At 65.3% G+C, this 18,371-nt stretch overlaps 1 protein-coding gene and 1 long non-coding RNA gene across 3 annotated transcripts; one reads left to right on the top strand and one right to left on the bottom strand.

The window, feature by feature from the left end:
- Nucleotides 1–3,103: 3,103 nt before the first annotated feature.
- LOC137863591 (uncharacterized) lies at nt 3,104–4,806 on the top strand. The gene is made up of 2 exons (XR_011100981.1): nt 3,104–4,155; nt 4,549–4,806. It is a non-coding gene; the product is annotated as an uncharacterized lncRNA (long non-coding RNA).
- A 3,883-nt stretch (nt 4,807–8,689) lies between these two features.
- TSC22D3 (TSC22 domain family member 3) lies at nt 8,690–17,441 on the bottom strand. Of its 2 annotated transcripts, none has more exons than XM_068696845.1 (3): nt 16,849–17,441; nt 10,230–10,281; nt 8,690–9,752 (listed from the first exon to the last, which is right to left on the bottom strand). In XM_068696845.1, exons 1-3 carry the CDS (start codon nt 17,169–17,171, stop codon nt 9,507–9,509), a joined length of 621 nt encoding a protein of 206 aa, XP_068552946.1. In that variant the 5' UTR covers nt 17,172–17,441; the 3' UTR covers nt 8,690–9,506. The 2 variants fall into 2 exon arrangements, with proteins under 2 accessions (XP_068552946.1, XP_068552947.1); XM_068696846.1 differs by lacking the exon at nt 16,849–17,441 and adding an exon at nt 10,519–10,736.
- Between the last annotated feature and the right edge of the window lie 930 nt (nt 17,442–18,371).

An 18,371-nucleotide genomic window follows, 5' to 3' on the forward strand; every position in this document is an offset into this window, starting at 1 on the left:
GAGCAAAGCCCTCGGCCCCAGCCCCCATGGTGTGGGTCCCATCCTTCTCGCGCTCGTGGGCTACTTTTTCCCAGCACAGACGGATCTGGGCTGGCTGACGGGCTCTGTTTTCTTCTTTGTGCCCGTAAAGCCAAGCTTCTTCCTTATCCCTCCCCTTTCTAATTGTTTCCGTACGGCTGCAATTTCACCATGTCCCGGAGCAGGGTTGGGTTCCCCGCTTACATAAAACCCAAAACAAGGGGGTTGCAACAACAGCGCTGGCTGCTGGCAGGAGAGCACGTCCACCCCGCAGTGCCCTCGGGGCATGGAGCTGGCTTCTGTAGTTCCCTCGGAGTCCTCCTTGAGGGATGAAACCCTTTGGGGGTGCCACGAGGCCCTTTGGGAGCATCTCACTAGGGGAGACCTCGGAGATGCCAACCTTCCCGTGGTGGTGAGGGCGAGCCTCTGGAGGTTTTTTTCTCCAGCATCCCAGCTCTCAGCGGGTGCCAGCCACCCCAGCACCCCGCAGCCTCACCCCAAGGGTGCCGCACAGCTGCAGACCCCATCGTGGAGGGGGAGCCGAGGTGGTGTGGCCGTGGGGGCCGTGGAGACGCTGCTGGGTGGTGGCCGTTGCACAAAGGCCTTTCTGTCTGCGGCACCCCGGCTGTCCCCCGTCCCAGTTTTCGTCCCAGTTTTCTCATTCCTGGGCCGGTGAAGGGGCTCTTTGTGCGCCGCCGGCAGTGGCTGGCTCCCGACACGGGGTCTCACGCTGCATTTTTCGCGCTGGAGGCAGCCAGGGCACGGAGGAGCTGCTCACGTGCCTGCATCCTGCTGCCAGGGCTGGCACCGCTCGGTGGGGAGGGACACCCGTGTCCCCAGCCCGTGACGGGGCCGTGGTGCTCGGGGACACGTCCCATGGCACGGTCGTGCTCTGGGCAGCCTGGGTGCCTTGGCTGGGCGCAGGGGACACCGTGGCCGTGGGATGCTGACCGAGGATGCTCCCTGCCCCACCACGGTGCCCTCACACCTGCGTCTGCACGGTAGGTGGGAGCCCCCGGCCACCGCCCCCAAAATCTCTCCCCTCCATCCCCGAAGGTCTCACCCTCATCTCAGGCGACAAACCAGCCACCTTCCTCGCACCCCCCTCTCCCTCCCTGCATCCCAGCTGTTCTTCCTCTTGTTTTCCGCCAGCTGCTATCCCGCAGCTAAAAATAACCAGGAATTTACAGCCCTCGACCTTGAACTCAGCCCAGCGCAGCTCTCCCCGCTTCGTGCTGTGTCAGCAGAGCCAGGGCTCAGCCCGGGCTTTCCTTGCCTCGGCTGCGAGAGCCTCGGGATGCTGCGAGCCGGGCACGTAGAGGGGCTGAGATGCACCGTGCGTAATCCCGAGGACGTCATGGTTTTGTTTTGTTTTTTTTTTGGCTTTTTGTCCTTTTAAGTCACGTATTTTCTAGCGACGCTTCCTTTGCGGACGTTCGTAGCGTATATTTAGAAAAGTTTCCAAGTTTTGTTGTTTTGTTTTGTTTTTTCTTTTATTTTTTTTTCCCCCACCCCGCTTGGGAACGCAGGAAACTCGCAGTTTCTGCGTCGCTGCCTCGAAAAGGAAAACTGGTCCTGAAGCCTTGAAGAAAGCCCTGAAGGCCCAGGTCCGTGCTGGCTGAGATCGTCCTCCGGAGGATTTGTGCTGCCCGTGGGGCTGGGGGCACTTTGCAGCCCTGCAGAAGGGCATCGATGGCCAGCAGGGTGACTGCGGGGTCCCCACATCCTCCCCTCCAGGCGTTAGGGCCACGGGATGGTTTGGGTTGGAAGGGACCTCGAAGGTCCCCCAGTGCCACCTCCAGCCAGGCTGTTTCTCCAGGGATCCTCCCTGCTCCTTGTTTTTACCATCCTTGTTTTTTTTTTTGTTTTTTTTTAAGCAGGGAAGGCTCAGCTCAATGGGAGCGGAGCGGGAATGATTCAGTGCCCGCATTAAGCAGATTTACGAGGTTATTTCCCCAACGAAGGCGGCGTGTGTCACGCCGGCCTGGCCCAGGCCGTATCGCGGCGCTGCCAAACCTCAGCCCTTCCACTGAAACGGCTTCAAAGGGCAATAAAACAAGGATAAACACCGCCGCCCCGGCTCCGGGGCCACGGGGTTGTTTCTCCTCTCGCCCGTGTTTCCACCTCCCCTCCGTGACCTCGGTGGGACACAGGGCCACCTCCCCAGCCCTCAGCCTGGCTCCGCGGAACAAGCCCGTGTTTGGGCTTAAACCAGCAGAAAAAGGGTCCAGGGATGTTCCTGCCCGCACTTTGTTTTCAAGCTCCGGAGGAGGTTGCAACCTTCCAAGAAATGCGTCCCTGGGAGCCTGCCCAGTGGGCGAGAGGACAGCCCCGGAACATCACAGCGAGGAGGGAAGATGGAAAACAAGCGAGGAACAGGGAAAAAAAAAAAAAAAAAAGGGAAAAAAACGATATATATGTATAAACACGGAGGGCAGCAGCGCCAGCACTTCGTGCTCTGGTCTTGATTTGTTGTTGTTGTTTTTAATCTCTGATTTGGGAACTGGCTGCTATTTATAGCCCTCCCCTTTCCCCGCAGCGCCGCTGATCCCTTCCAGATGCTGGAGCCTGCCCCGCGCTGGGGGGCCGTGGGGCAGGGTTGGGCGGTGGGGCGGTCACTGCAGGGGGAGCAGCGCCGGCACCTGCTTGCGTGGGGGATGCTGCCTGTCCCACGTCCATCCGTCCGTCCGTCCGTCTGGGGGAGAGGAAGGGCTGGCGGTGACGGTGACGCCTGCAGGAAGTCTGCTGGTGCCCAACCCGCTCACCCCCCTGCCCTGGTGCAGGGGGGGCTGTCCCCACATCCCACCCCGAGGGAGCAGGGTCCCCTGGGCTGGTCCCCTGGGCACGCTGCCGGCACCTCGGGGTGGCTCACGGCCACAGGGCTGGGGCTCTGGCTTCATTTTGCGCCCCCAAATCACCCCGGGGATGGAGAGGCGCTGGGCTCGGGCTGGCACCGCAGCTCCTGCTCTGCCCCTCCTGGGGTTTGGGGAGCAGGGTGGGCACGCTGCCGGGCACCTCACCCCTCCTGCCTTCCCCGCAGCGGGGCTGGCGTAAGGCTGGAGGCGCGAAGTGACGAAGGGACGGGTTCTGCCCACCCCCGTTGCCCAAGTTCTGCCTCATCTCGCTGGCATCCACGCTCACTTCCCCAAAAGGCCCCGCTCCGGGAAGTGACGGGGCTGGCGGGACCCCCACGTGGGGCAGGGGGTGAGGGGGAAGCTGATGGAGCAAACCCGCAGCCACCCTCGTGCGCACGCCATCAGCAGCTCCCCCCCAACATCCCTGCTCCCCAACACCCTCGGATGCTCCCCGCACCGCCAGGCAGCCCTGGTCCCCAGGATGTCCCCCTGCCCCACGCCGACATCTCCCCCCACCCCGAAAGGCGTGGGGCGCCTGTGGAAAAGACGAGGCCGGGTGCTTCCCACGCGGGGAGGATGCGCGGTGACTCAGCGGCTGGTAGCCGGGGCAGCGGGCACACAAACAGCCCGAGCACGCCACGAGGAGGCCGTGCGTCAGCAGACGGAGGGTTGTGCGGCCGCACGGAGCGTGGCAAGGGGCCCCCCCGGCACCCACCGGCGGCTGCTGCACCCTGCGGTTTGGGAGCCGTGGCAGCAGCACCCACAGGGGTGTATTTCGGGGCTGGTGCTCCCCCGTGCTTTACACGCACTCCTCCGCCTTCCTCGGGGCATGGAGTGGAGTGAGTGGGCAGAGGTTGGTTATTTTAGGGCTTTTCCAGCTATTTTGGGCAGTGGCTACGAGGCTCTGTGGGCAGGGCAGGGACAGGGCCTCGGTTCTGCTGTCGCAGCAGGGCTGGATGCGGGATGGGGATCACGAGGGCCGGGCTTCCCATCGCACAGGAAGCCAAGAAAGAGGTGGAAAGCCTGCTTGGAGGATTTTCACTCTCAGGGGCTCCATCCCAGCTGCTTTCACCCCAGACCTACAAATCTATCTATGCCTGTGGCTGCGAAGAGCCCCAGGTGGGTCACGCTGCCCTTGGCTCCCCATGGGACTGGGATGCTTTTTCTGCTGACTGTGCTGGCCAAGAAGTTTCCGAGAAACCCCGATGGCATGAGCTCCAGCAGGGGCCGCGGATGCCTGCAGCATGACGGGGACGTAGCCCTGCCACGGGCACAGCACAGGGTGAGGGCCTGCATAGCACGGGCATTGGGTAAGGAAGCAAAGCTGCTGCGCAGATCCTGCGGGGAGGGGGTGAAGCAGTCCCAAATGACCCACTTTGGAGCTGTCACCGGCACGAGCGCAGGAGCCGGGCACAACCGGCCAGGATGGGCATGGCACGGCTTCCAGCCCTGCTCCCGTCACTGCTGTGTAAACACTGCCCAGGAACGGCTGCCTGAGTCATCATCTGGCTCCAAAAACACCCAAAGATGGTAGCGGGGCAAGCGGCAGCTCCGGCAGGGCTGGGAGCGGCTGCAGCCAGGGCTCGGTGCGCAGCCGGGGCTTTGCGGCGGGGGGGGAGGCACCAGCCCCTCCTGGCGAGGCGAGAGGCAGCTTCCAGAAACGCTCCTCCTCCAGGACAGGGCGCATGGCACGTGGGGAGCGTTATCTGCAAGACCCGACGAGACCAGCCCTAACTCAAAGCAAAAACAAAAAACAAATGTTATTCCGGCGTGGCTTCGCGCAGCAGCAGCGGCGTGGCGGCGCTTGGTCGGGTGCCACGGGGCCACCTGAGCCAGACGGGTGGACTTCAGCTCTCCAGGCTGACGGCTTCTTTAAATAAACAAACAAGCACACAAATAAATAAATAAATAAATAAATAAATAAATAAATGAAAGGCAGAAGCAGGAAGAAAGTGTTCTGGTTTTGGATGTGCCCGGGAGCTGCTTCCCCTTGGATGCGGTTTGGGCTGGAAAGCCCCTGTGCGGGGAGGTGGCACGGCGTGGGGAGGGGAAGCTGTGGAGATGCTGAGGGCACGGCTGTGGGGCCGGGGGTGGGCTGCCAGGTTCGGGGAGATGCTCCGTGCCACCCCGTGGAGCTGCCCGACAGCAGGGGTTGGGGTCTTAGGACACCCCCAGGGCCTCGGGGTCCTACCGAGAGCCCGGGGGTGCGCAGCTGAGCACGGCTGGTGCTTCACCCAGCCTCTGCCACCCCAGCATCGCCTTCCCCTCATCCCAAACGCCCCGCAGCCAAACATCCAGATAGGATGAAGGGCTGGGCACCCGTCTCAGGACACTTCCCCGGAGGATACCACCACCAGGAGGGTGCTGGGGACACAGCAGCAAGGTGTCACTGGCACGGCTCCGCGGTGCTGGCGCTGCTTGCCGGTGGTGATGCCAGCCGCGATGCGGTTGCAACAAGCAGCGGCTGTTATTGTGACTGCACGAACAACAATAACAATAATTACCTCATCTTCCAGAGCTGGTGGCTTGGTGTTTTGCCATCCAGGCTGCTCGTGCGGCCTGACCCCTCCTTCCTCCATCCTGCGAGAGCAGCATCAGAGACAACTTTCTAGCCCGTGCCCAGCGCTGCTGCTCCAAAACCCCCAAATGCTGCCTGATCTGCACCCTTGCTTCACGTCTCTTGCACCTCTGAAGCCTTTGGCACGGGACTGCCTGGGGGGTGCTGAGCAGGGGGTTTTGCTGCGCTGGGATCTCCTCCAGCCTGCGGCCAGGACACTTGGAGCAGGAGGATGCTGGCACGGCCCCGAGCCCCGTCCCCAGACCCCTCCGCCCTCCCCGGCCAAATCCTCTCCGTGCGCCTGGCTGGGGGCCGCGGGGAGCTGAGCTCAGAGGGCTTTGATGTGCCACTTCGCTCGCCGCCACGGCTCCTGGGCACAGCGGGCTGGCACCGGCCGGCCCCGGGGCGGCAGCTTCAGAGGCGCCCGCTGCTCGCAGCCCAGCACGGAGCTGCCTTGTTCTCGGCCGGCCGGGCGGGACGGTCCCCTGCCGGGCCATGTCCCCGCGGCGGGGCTGGGGGCCACGCATTACACAAGCGAGCAGGTGGACGGGGAGGGCAGGGAGACCCCGGCGGTGGCAGCTACAAAGCTGCTGCATGGCTGGAGCCGTCCGAGAAATCAGTTTAATTGGGAGGAAGCCGGGAGCCGGCGCGCCGGCCGCTCCTCCACGCTGCTCCGGCGGCACCGCTGTGGGGTCAGCGTGGGGATAGAGGTGGAGATGCTCCGGGGACACCCATGGCGAGGTCTCAGCGAGCTGCTGGAGGACACCAGGGACCACGGCACAAGCAGAAGGCACCGCAGCGTGGATCCTCCTGGGGCAGAACCCTTGGCTCGCGTCCTGCCATCCCAAAAATCCCCATGCCCAAGCGGGCAGGATGCCAGCCCGGACTCTCCCCGTGCTTTGCATGGTCCAAAGGTCTCCCTCCGGGAGAATGAATAACCGGGTGCCGGCGAGCCCCGGAGCTGCAATCGGATTTTGGCTCCTCACGGGCAGGGAGGAGGGCCGGGAGCCGGGGTGTCTCCTGATTTTGGGTGGCGGCGGAGGGGGTGGCACCAGGCCGCCGGCTGTGTCAGCAAAACATTTGGGGAGGTGGCGGGGGGAACCAGGGCAGGAGCTGCCTTCTGTCTGCCTGCAAGCCCCAGCAAAGTCCTCCCCGGTGCCCGGCTTTCCCACACTGATTTTCCTGGGGATTAATGCTGCTTCTAATGATCAATTAAACCAAATTGGCCAGGTCCCCCAGGCCCCTAAATCCCGGCTAATCCCTGGCACTCGCCTCGCTCATTCATTACACTGCGCTCCCCGGGGTGGAAGCGTTCGCTCCGAGCCCACACCGAAGCCCTGCGGGTCCCCCGAGGTGCTCGCCCGGCCCCGAGGCCCGGCTGTTTGTCACCAATTGATTTGTTCTGCTGCTGTTTTCCTCTAAACACCTCTCCCTTTCTGGTGAGGAATGAGGAAGCTGGCGTCCTGGGAAGGTTTTACTGCTGGGCAGACTCCTTATCTCCTCTAATAGGGCCCATTAACCCCGCGGAGCAGTCACGCTGGCTCTGGCACAGCCAGGCAGAAGAAGCTCGGGGCACCTGAGGAAACGGGGAGATTTTTTTGTTTAAATGCAGGAAAATGCTTCACGAGGCAGGCAGCGGCCTCGGGGAGGTGGAGGTGGATGGAGAAGCTGCTGGCGAGGTGCAAGCCCCTTTTCCCACATCACATCCCACAGAGTCACGGAATGAGGACCTCTGGAGATCATCGGGCGGCGTCCAGACAGGGTCATGAATGTCTCCGGGGAAGGAGACTGCACGTCCTCGCTGGGCAACCTCTTGTAGTGCTCTGGCACCCTCCCAGTAAAGAAGTGTCTCCCCAGATTGAGCCAGAATCACATCCCATCCCATGCCATCCCATCCCATCCCATCCCATCTCATCCCATCCCATCCCATCCCATCCCATCCCACCCCACCCTCTATCTCCTAGGGAAGTTTTTGGCCCATTCCCAATCTCATCCCATCCCCATCCCACACCCAGGCGGGGGTCCCGCTCCCCATTTGGGGCTAGAGCATCCTCAGGAGCAGGGGGACCCGGAGCCGTGCTCCCCGCATCCCATCCCGCCGGGAAAGCCCCGCTCGGCCCCGGGGCGGCCGCTTCTGGTTATTTTAAAAATTTTTAACAAATCGCCCGTTTCTTGGAAACTCCCTGAGGCGGCGAGTTAACCCTCTGCTGCCCGGGCTGCCACGCCTGACCCCGCTGGGGGTGTGGGACACACAGCCCCCGTCCCACAGAGGGGACACCGCAGCCCTAAGGAGCTGGGAGGGGGGGGCGCAAGGAGGGGGCGCGGGGGGGCCGGTGCCAGCCGCAGGGAGGGGTTTGCGGCCGCGCTGGCGGTGCCATTGGCTGTCCCCGTGTCACACCACGCTGCAGAGGGCTCTGCCCACCCCCGGGGGGGGGGAAGGAGTAGCTGGAGAAAGCGGTTTTGGGGTGTGTGTGTTAAGGGATCGCCCCATACGCGCGCACCCCCCCCGGCCCTTTCCAAGCTTGCTGCAGCGCGCGTGCAACCGTGCGCGCAGCCGGCGGGGGGGGCGCGTTTGCACACGCGTGTGCAAGCCACACGATGTCCCCGAGGGTGCCCAAAAGGGTTGCGGGGGGGGAGATCCTAGCCCCGGGCTATGGGGCCGGGCACCCCGGCGGCTGCGTGGGCTGCTGTTTTGGTGTTTGCGCCGCGTTTCCAGGGCACCAAGCGCCCCGGCACTGCCCTGCCCTGCCCCACGCCACCCTCAGCAGGGGAGGCTGCAGGATGTGGGCTCCCCAGGGGCACCGCTGCAGCCCCTTTGCTGGCCCGGGGTGTAAAATCCCATGGGGAGCTGCACCTGGCCCCAGCCAAAAGCCCAAATCCAGGATCACCGCACGCGCCCAGCCCTGCTCCGACCCTCACAGGGCGCTTCAGGATGGCTAAAAAATTGCATCAGGGCTGCGAGAAGCCATGGGAAGAGCTGGGGAGGGAGAGCACAGCGATCCTATGGGTATAGGATCAGGCCTTTCCCTTCCATAGGATGCTCTCCTCTCCGAAATCCCATTTCAGCCCAGCCAGGGAACAAGATCCCAAATGAAGGGAACAAGATCCCAAATGAAGGGCACAAGATGGGGTTCTCTGCTGGGGAGCCAGCAAGGAGCAGCACCACAGAACCCAGCAGGTTGGCAGCACCCAGGCAACTCCAGCCCCATCCCACCCAGCGCCCCCCTCCCCAGCTACATACACAGAGGTCGGGGAGGCATTTCTGTAAAAAAGTAGAGTTTATTGCCTTTTCTAATAAAATTTACACAACCGTGTCACCGCTCCAACTGTCTGACGTCCGCACGGACGTCCCGTCACCCGGGAAGCCGGCGAGCCCCGGGGGGGGCGCAGGCAGGAGCGCAGCCCCCCCATCGCTGCCGTTCCCTCCTTGGGGCCGCCCAGTTCACCCAGTTACAGCCGCTTGTCGTTCCAGTCTCCACTCACATCCCCCAGCTGTACAGAGAAGGGCACGGCTGGCCCCGAGCACCCGCAGCATCGCGGGTGCCGCTCATGTTTGCACATAGATACGGCTACAGAAGACTCTGAACTAGTAAAACAAGCTTTTTTCTTCTTCTTTCTCCTCCTCTTTTTTTTCCTCGTAATCCCCACGCCGACGTGCGTGCAACCACAACTGCCCGTGCTGCTCGAGAGTCAGGTTTCGGCTGCCTCCCTCCCCAAAACCCCCCCAAAAAAACAACAACAAAAGGAAAACAAAACAGCGCAGCAAAGGCACGGGGCTCGGGGCGCGCTCCTTCCAACGGCGGGGTCCCACCCTGGGGCCGCGGGGCACCCAGATTTCGGCGAGGTCAGCTGCTGCCAGCACCTCCCCGGCGGTCGAGCATCCTCAGGCGGGAGGCGGCCGCTGGCTCTGCCCGGGGGGCACGGCTCAGCGCCGGGCTCCGGCAGTCCTCCGCGCGAGGCGGAAAAACGGCTTTGTGGTTTTTAGGTTCTTGGTTGGTGGTTGTTTGGTTTTTTTTTGCAGGAGATGGAAGTAGAAAGAGTTCCGTGGCTCTGCCCACCCCGAGGACAGAGCCACCTTACACCGCAGAGCCCCCCGCCTGCGGGGCCGAGGGGGCCGCCCCAGGGCTCTGCTCCTGCGGGCACAGCACCTCGGCGGGGAGCCGCGACTGGAACTTCTCCAGCTGCTCGGGGCTGGCCAGGGTCTTCAGGAGGCTGTTCTCGCGCTCCAGCTGCGAGTTTTTCTCCAACAGTTCCTTGATTTGCTCCTTCAGCACCTCCACCTCCTCCCGCACCGCGTACATCAGATGGTTTTTCACAAGGTCCTGCAGGGGGGAAGGAGCGGGACCCGTCACGGCCGTGCCCTGGGGGGTGGCTTCCCACGACTTTTCCCCACCCCACATCCCCCCCCACCTCATCCCCTGCACCCCGGTGCCCCCCAGCCCAGGGTCCCCATCTCCCCACCTCCAGAGGAACCCGCATCCATCACCCCCCCCCCCCCAGGGGAAGGCCGGCAGGCTGCAAGTCCCCAGCAGCCGGGGGACGCGGCTTGTCCCCCACACACCCCCGGAGGGTCCTTCCCATGTCCCCCATCCATCCCCCCCCCCTTTTTTCCCTGCGCACTGCGGCGCAGCCAGAGCCAATGAGCTCTGCCAGCTGCAGCAGGCAGACAAAGGAGCTGCTCTGCCCAGCAACAGGCTGGGGAGCGGGGGGGACCCCCAGCTCCAGGGGAGACACCCACCCACAGAACGTGGGACCCCCCCCTGCACCCCTCCCGGTGGTGACGGAGGGCTGCGGCTCACCATTGCCTGCTCAATCTTGTTGTCGATGGCCACCACGCTGGCTCCGGAGGCACTGGAAGAGAGCGGAGAGGGAGGGCGTTAGCAGCGAGCCCACACGGATCCAAACACCGGGGTGCACCCCCCCTTTACTGGGCATCCAACAGAGCCCCCACATTTCACGGGGGGCAATGCCCCAGGCTCCCCCTTCACCGGAGAGGCAACGCTTGAGGTTGGAAAGGGGCGGAGGGGGGCAACGCATGGGCTCCCCCCCACCCCATTCCCAATCCCATTCCCCAAGGCCTGCCCCTACCTGTTGTCCAGCTTCACGGAGACCACGTCCCCCCCCAGCAGAGAGGAGAAGAAGGAGATGGAGAAGTTGTGGAGCTGGTACACAGCCACCTCCATGGGGGACTGGTACACGCCGGTGCTCATGGCTGCGGGGAACGGCGGCGGCGAGGAGCGAGCGTAACGAACAGAGGGTCCAGGGCGCACTGCGGGCTCCTGCCGCCGCCCCCCCCGGTTATATGGGCGGCGGGCGGGGTCGGCGGGGGGGGCCGCCCCCAGCCCCGCAGCGCCGCTCCCGGTAACGTCCGGTAACGCGCGGGGCTGCCCCGGTACAACGCGCCCCCCCCCCCCGGTACACTGAGTCCCCCCCCTCCCCGACCTGCAGGGGGGAGTGGATGGGGGGGTGAGGGGGGGAGCGACCCTTATTGGGGGGTCAGGGCCCGGGGGGGTCCGTGGTGCAGAAGAAAAAGGGGCTGCGATGGGTGCGCCAAGAGAAAAGGGGTGCGCAAAGAGGAAAGGGGGTGCGCAAGGGGAAAGGGGGGCGCAAAGAGGAAAGGGGGTGCGCAAAGAGGAAAGGGGGCGCGCACGGGAAAAAGGGGGCAAAGCTAAATGGAGAGCAAACCCAGAACGGGAGGGCAAACCCAAAACGGGAGGGCAAACCCCAAACAAAAACGCCGAGCAAAACAAAACCGGACTGGGGAGAAAAAAAAAAAATCAAAACACCAAAAAAAAAAAAATTAATCCACCGGCACAAACACAACAGAAACGGGAGTGCAAAACAACCCCCGAGTGCAAAACAAACCCCGGGGCGCAAAACAAGCCCGGGGCCAGCAGCGGCCCCGCCCCGGCCTTGCATAACCCGGCACGGCGGGGCCGCGCCTGGGGGGGGGGGAGCCGCCCCCCCGCGGCCGGCACCGGGGCTGCAGCGGGGCCGGAGCCGGCCCTGGCCCCGTATCGGTGCCCCCCCCGTGTCCCGGGCTGCGGGACCCCCGGAGCTGCGTCCTAGAGGGGAGGTTGGGGGGGTCCTCGGGGTGCGTGTGTGGATGCAGCCGGCAGCATCCTGCGTGCGCACACGCGTGTGCAAGCCCCGTTCCCACCGCGTTCCCCCTGGTGCAAGAGCTGAGTCCTGATCCCAAAAACCCGCATCTGGGGTCGGTGCTGCAAGGATGGACGCACACCGTGCCCTGGCCTGATGGAGGGGACACACGCAGGAGGGGACACACGCAGGGGCCCCCTGTGTCCCTGCGGGGAGGTGACGCGCACTGCCCCGTGACAGCAGCACCCTGACCCACGCAAAACCCCCAGGAAGGCACTGTGCCCCCCCCCAGGACCCCACTCACCGGTCCCTCCTCCTGAAGAGGCTGGGGGAGTACGGCGGGGGGATGGCCATGCCCCTCTCCGGCCCCTCTGCGCCCCGGCGCTGGCAGCGATGTCCGAGGGATGCTGGCAGCGTCCTCAGGATGCGGGGAGGGGACGCGGGCACGGGGTACAGACGCTGGGGGGGGGGTGGGGGTGACCTCAGCCGTGCTCAATTGTCCCTTTCAGGGGCCAGCGTGCCACCCCGAGCTGGGGAGCAGGCGGGTGAAAGGCGCTCTGTGTGACAGCCCCCGGGACGCCGCTGCGCGGGGCAGGACGCGCTTGGTGGCACCGTGCCGGGGCCCTCCCGTGGTGGGTGCCCACCCAGCCCCGGTGCTGGGGGTGCTTGGCTGCTTTGGGGCACCCCTCCCAGGTGGATCGGGAAAATCTGGGCTGCCCCCAGCACCGCAGCACCGAGGGAAGCCCCCGCGGATCGCTCTGGATGGCTCCCATCTGGGAAGGATGCACCACGCACACGAGCGCGGGCGCAGCTCGCAGCCCACGCGTGCCCCCCCCCACACCTGCGTGCCGTGTACACGCACACAAGCCTAGCACATGCATCTGTGGCACGCACACGTGTGCGCTTGGCAGCCCACGTGCGTGCACCTTGCACAGAGTTGCACGCACGCACATGCAGGCACACGCTTGTGCGCGCATGCCCCGCGAGCACGCCCCTGCTGCGTGCACGCTACCCCGTCCTGCAGGCACGTTGCACGGCGAGTGCTGCTCGCAGCAGCCCTCCGGCCTCAGCTTCTGCTCTCCCCCAGCCCCAGGCCCTTCCCGCTGCTCCGTGGCAGCGCTCCTGGCTGGCTCGCTCTCTTCCAAGGACTCGGTTCAATGGGAGGAAGGCCCTTCCGAGGGTCTGAGGCGTGGGAAATGTTTATAGGCAGGCCTCGGAGAGGCTGGAGAGCAGCAATATGGGAAAGGCAGCGAGCCAGAGCTGCCCAGCACAGCCAGACCTCCGGCTCAAAGGGTCAGAGTGGAGAGGGGGGGGCAGGGGGGAGAGGAAAAGCCACTGCTTGCAAACACGCAGCGAAGAAAACCCTGCCTTTCACAGCCCCAAATCCCCAGTGTCGTGCTGAGCCAGCCGGCCACCTCTGGTTTCCACATCCTGAGGACCTCGGAGGGCTCACAGATGTCCCCAGGAGTGGCCACAGAGCAGGGAACAACCCCTCCGGGGTGCACCTGTAGTGTGCAAGCTCTGAGGTGCTGCTGGGGGCTTTGCTAGACCCCAACCCACGGCACCCTGGAGCCGTGGGACGGTGATCGCAGTCCTTACAAACACCAGGAGAGGGTTTGCAGTGCGGACGGCTGGAGGAGAACCTCTCCTGCCCACCACCCTATGAGGACGGTGCCACGGGGGGGACTCCCCGGACCCGTGGGGCTGGGGGAGGTTGGGGAGGGCGCGGGGGGGGGGCCCTGGCAGGCTCCCCCGTCCAGCTGTTGGGCGGCCTGCTTCCTCTGATAAAGGTACTTGGCCGTACTCCCAGTTCTCTGTGCGCTGGCGTGCGAGCGCACACCCCAGCGCCGGCCTGCTGAGAGCTGCAATTTTCCTTTCTTTCTCCAACTTTTGTCACCGCGCCCCCTTTCTTCCTCCCGGAGCCCGCCCCCCCAGCGCACCCCGGTAGCATCCTGTCCGGTTTTGGGGGAAGCAGGGACGGAGAGGACGTGGCCGTGCCGCTGCAGGGCCCGTTAGAGGAGCGCCCAGCTCGCTAATTGGGAGGCAGCTCATTATAATAATGAGCGGACAGGAGCTGGGAAGCCGCACGGCAGCACCCGGGGCAACCTCTTCCCAGTGCCCAAGGAAACCACGGAGTCCTTCAGCTTCTCCTCTCAGGGGTGGCACCCGGGCTTGGCGCTCGCTGTGGGGGACTCTGGGCGCTGGGGGAGCTTTGGCAGCCCCCAAAGCCGGACAGACGGACGCGAGAAGCCCGGACAGACGCCGGGTGGTGGGGTCAGGAGCAGGAGAGGAGCCGAGCGCCACCAGCCGCCCCCGAGGAGGTCAGGCAAGGACGGGTGCTGGAGCTGCGCAGCTTCAGAGGAGCCTGTTATTAATACCCCGCCTGGCCTTTGCGAAGCATCCCGGGCATTTCGGAGCCGGGCCGCGTCGCTGAAACCCTGCCCTCGCTGACATTTCCAAACAATAACAGGGCGAAAGCAAAGGGGCCGCGAGCAGGACCTGTAGCTGCGACTGCTGCCGTCCCCCACCGGCCCAGCCTTGGCCACCAGCTGCGTGCGGGCATGTGCCACCACCTGGGGACAGCCTGAGGCCATGCCCTGACCCTAACCCTAAACCCAGCTGTAAGCCCAGCTCCAGTCCTAACTCCAACCCTAACCCTCGTCCTAACACTCACTTTAAACCTAACCCTAACATTAACCTAACCCTAACCTAACCCTAGCCCTACGCCCTAACCCTAGCCGCAAACCCAATCCTAACCCTAACTCTTAAACCCAACCCTAAATCCAACCCCACCCTTAATCCCAACCCTCACAACAACCGTAACACACACCCTAAAACAAACCTTAACCCCAGTGCTAACCCCAATCCTAACCCTAACCCTCACCCAAACCTTAAACCGGTTCCTAACCCTGACCCTGACCCTAAACCCAACCCTACCCCAACCCCAACCCTAACCCCAACCTGTCCCATAGCGCTGCCATCCCCACAGGAGCTGCCAGGCTGGATTTGATCTCCAGGACCCTGTGCTCCCCATAATGCCCCCAGAGCCATTCTGCACCCCCCCGCCCCCGACAGATATAAACGCAGACGGAGGGTGACAAACTCCTGTCCCGAAGCCAGCGCTGTGCAGTGCCCGGATAAATATAACTCGGTGCTCATCGGCGGAGCACGGCTTTGGGGCTGGCTGCAGCCTCCACGCCTCCGTGGCCCTCGCCCACGTGCACCTGGTCGTGCACCCCAAAACCAGCGGGGCACCCGCTGCGCTCTGCAAACGGGGTCTTTTTGCTTCCCACTCGTTTGAGGTTGTGATGCTGAGACCCCGGTGACCCCCCCTCTGCCACAGCCTCGTAGGAAAGGCGCAGGCAGCTTTGTCCTGGTGGGCTGGGGATGTTCCCGTGGCCACCTCCCCGGGCAGCGCCGTCCCACACCCACCCCTCTCTCACGCCCGTGCCCGCTCCCGCTGCCTCAATGCCTCCTTGTTGCTCCAACCCACTCGGCGGGCAGGAATGCGCTCCCCGGGGCTGCCCTTTGGGCCGTGGCATCGCTGCTGCCAAGGGACGCCAGACGGACGGGAACAAGCGGTGCCGTGCCGCAGATGCCACCCCGCGCGCCTCCTGCTCGCCAGCCTGACCCCGTGCTTGGAAAGCGGGGGCTGCAAGGTTCCTGCCTGAGTCTGTGCCGCCTGCCCGGCCCTGGCTCTTTCTGATTTTCTTGCCCGGGACCAGGGGAAGGTGGCACGGGACGGGGAAGCCCTTTCTGAACGTGTGCCCTCCGAGCAGGCGGGGTTCTTGCAGGAGCCTCTGCGTGCGGGAGCAAAGGGCTGGAGCATCCCTGCCTCCTGCGTCCCGGCGCTGAGCAAAGAGCACGGAGAGCCCCACAAGGACCACGCAACCTGGGGGAAAACCCCCAAAACAGGCTGGGAATGCTGAATGCAGGTTGGCCAAGCCCCCCAGCATGGTGCTGACTCCAGCACGGGCTTTGGCCCCACGTGAGCGCGAGCACCCACGCGACCTCCTCCTCCTCCTCCTCCTCCCGTGCCAGTGCAGGAGCACATCGGTCACAACAAGGGCCACCAAGCTGTTCGAGTTCCCTGGTGCCAGCAGCGAGGGTGCCCTTATCGGGCATGTTATCGGGGTGTTCCTCCGGCACCCACAATCCCCCGCCCCGTGTGCTATCACCTCTTGGGTATCTTGGCGCATTCCCCAGGAGGAGAAAGTTCAGGCTGGAGCAAAACAGCAGCGAACGGAGGTGTGGGCACACAACTGCCTGCGAACGGCACCGAGCGCAGCCCCCGGGACATGGCACCGGCAGGGCACAGGGGACGGGGTCGGGCAGCGTGGGGCACCGATGTACACCAGTGGGGAGAAACCCTGCTCCCCAAGCACCTGTGCTCACTCTCTACCTCAGCAGAGCAAACTGGTGCTCACCAGGGTCCTGCCCCAGCAGGGACTGGTCCCAAAGCGGGCAGACCGTGCCCACGGGCACTGCCTCTGCCATCCCCGGGGGAGCACCCGGCTGCTTGGCTCCGATCCCCAGCCCTCGCAGCGTGCGCTGGGGATGGTCTCGCCTCCCTCCCCTGCCCGTGGTGCCAGCTGGCTGCAGCATCATGCCGCCGAGGGAAATCTCTGCTTCTCGCCCCAATTTCCCTCCCGCCCAGGCTGCTTCGCTGTGCAGCCGGGTGCTTTGGCGGGCAGCCCAGCCCCTCCTTTCCCACCTGAGCATGGGCCCCGTGTTATGCAAGTGCCAGAGGAGCCGAGGGTGGCTCAGAAGGAGCAGGGACCCTGGGTGGGATGAGGCAGTGCGTGTGCCCCGCTGGTCACACAGGTGCCACGGGTGCAGCACCGGACCCAGGCGGCCACCAGCGTTTTGGGGGGATGCCTAAAGTAGCTCCGGGTGCCCCTTGCCCAGCCTTTGGGGGTGTAAATCCCCAGCCCACGGGGATGGCACCAGCCCCATGGCTTGGGTGATGGGAAACACCACCCAGGCCAAAACTGTCCCCGCTGTGTTTACTGTGAGGGAAGCTGCTGAAGGAGCAGAACCTGGCAGCGGGGCTCCTGGGCTCCCCCCCCAACATCTTCTCACTAACTCCAGAGGTGGCTCCGGAGGTGGCACAGCCTCTGAGCAGCAGCTGCCCCTGTCCTCGCAGGACGGCTGCCCACGGCCCTGCTGGCAGCGTCTGCACGGGAATGACGGAGCCAGGGGGACGACCACGGGGCTGGGGACCAAGGCACGCAGCCAGGGGCCACACGCCGGGCACCACCAGGCGCGGGACACACCTGCACCCTGCCACCCCAACGCGTCCCCGCCGGCGGCACCCACCTGTGGAAGAGCAGCAGGATGGAGAGCAGGGTCTGGTCGATGTTCCTGTTGCAGATGCCCTGGTTGAAGAGGTAGCAGGGGTCCCGCACCACGGGCTCCAGCGAGTCCTGGCGCATGATGGAGCTCAGCTTGTCGGTGTTGAGGTTCTTGCGGACCAGCTGCTCCTGCAGCTGCCGGAAGCTGCTGACGGTGGGGCTGCCCGGGTTGTTGTTCTCGCCCCCGGCCCCCTCCTCCGGGCCGCTCCGGTTGGCCAAGTCCAGGCAGCAGCTGCAGCAGTCCAGCCCCACGGGCGAGCGGCACTCCTCGCCGGGCGACGAGGACATCCCGCGCCCCTGCGCGCCTCCAACGCCGCCTCCAACGCCGCCGCCACCGGGGCCGCGCGGAGGGCGAGCGGCGGCAGGGGACGCGCCCGGTACCGAGCGCCGCGCACAGCCAGCCAGCCGCCCGCCCGGCCCCGGCCACGGCCCCGGCCCCGCTCCCGGTCCCGCTCCCGGCTCCGCTCCTCCCGGTGCTGATTGGTAACGGCGGCCCCCGAGCGCCCGGCCGCCGCCGCCTCCGCTCCCCGCCCCGCAGCCGCTGCCGCCGCCGCCGCCGCCGCCGCCCCACCCCGGGCCGCCCCGCGGGAGCCCGCCCCGCCGGCACCCGCTGCTGCCAGCCCCGGCACCGCCCCGCCCGAGGCCGCTGCCAGCCCTCCCCTGGGGGGGGGAGCCCCGCCGGTAGGCGCTGGGGACACGCGGTGCCACCCGGAGCCGCTGGCACCCCGCTGCCGCTGCGCCCCGTGGGGCACCTCCCCGCCGGCACACACTGGGTGACCCGCTGGGGACCCGCGGTGGCACTAGGAAGACGGTGTCCCGTCCCCCCCCCCCGGTGCCACTCCACTCCACCCCACGGGACGCCACCCCACTGGCACCCGCTGACTCACTGGGGACGTGATATGGCGCGGGGACCCGCTGCCGCTGCGCCCCGTGGGGCACCACCCTGCTGGCACCCACCGGCACCTGCTTGCCCACTGGCCCCCCACCCTCAGGATGCAGCTCGCTGCCCCCCCCGGGCACCCACAGCCCTGTCACCCCCTGGGGCACCACCCCACAGGCACCCATGGCCCTGACACCCCTGCTCTGCGTCTCCTGGGGTGGAGTGTGGCCAGTGTGGCCATCAGCCCCCGAGGCTTTGGGCAAAGCCCCATGTGGCTCTGGAGGAGAAAATGGAGAAGGAAAGCCCCCGGGTGACAGAAAAGCCTGGAGTGACCCAGCAGCACTGCTGCAGCTGGAAACCCTGGGCTCCAGAGGCAGAAAGAGGCACGGGAGGACAGTGCGCGAGGGAGGTGGGCAGAAGGGTTCATGTGCCTGTGGGGCAGCAGGGGCAGGCAATGGGAAAAGGAAATTTCGGAAGAGAGGAGGAGAAGTGACTTCCCTGGTGCTCTGGCACCCCGGTGGGAGCATCTCCCACGGCGAGCTGCAGGCTGGAGCATGTCGTGCTGTCCTGATGGTGATGGGACAGGGGACAAGACCGGTGGAGATGTG

Source organism: Anas acuta, chromosome 13, assembly GCF_963932015.1.
Source record: "Anas acuta chromosome 13, bAnaAcu1.1, whole genome shotgun sequence".
Taxonomy (NCBI): Eukaryota; Metazoa; Chordata; class Aves; order Anseriformes; family Anatidae; genus Anas; species Anas acuta.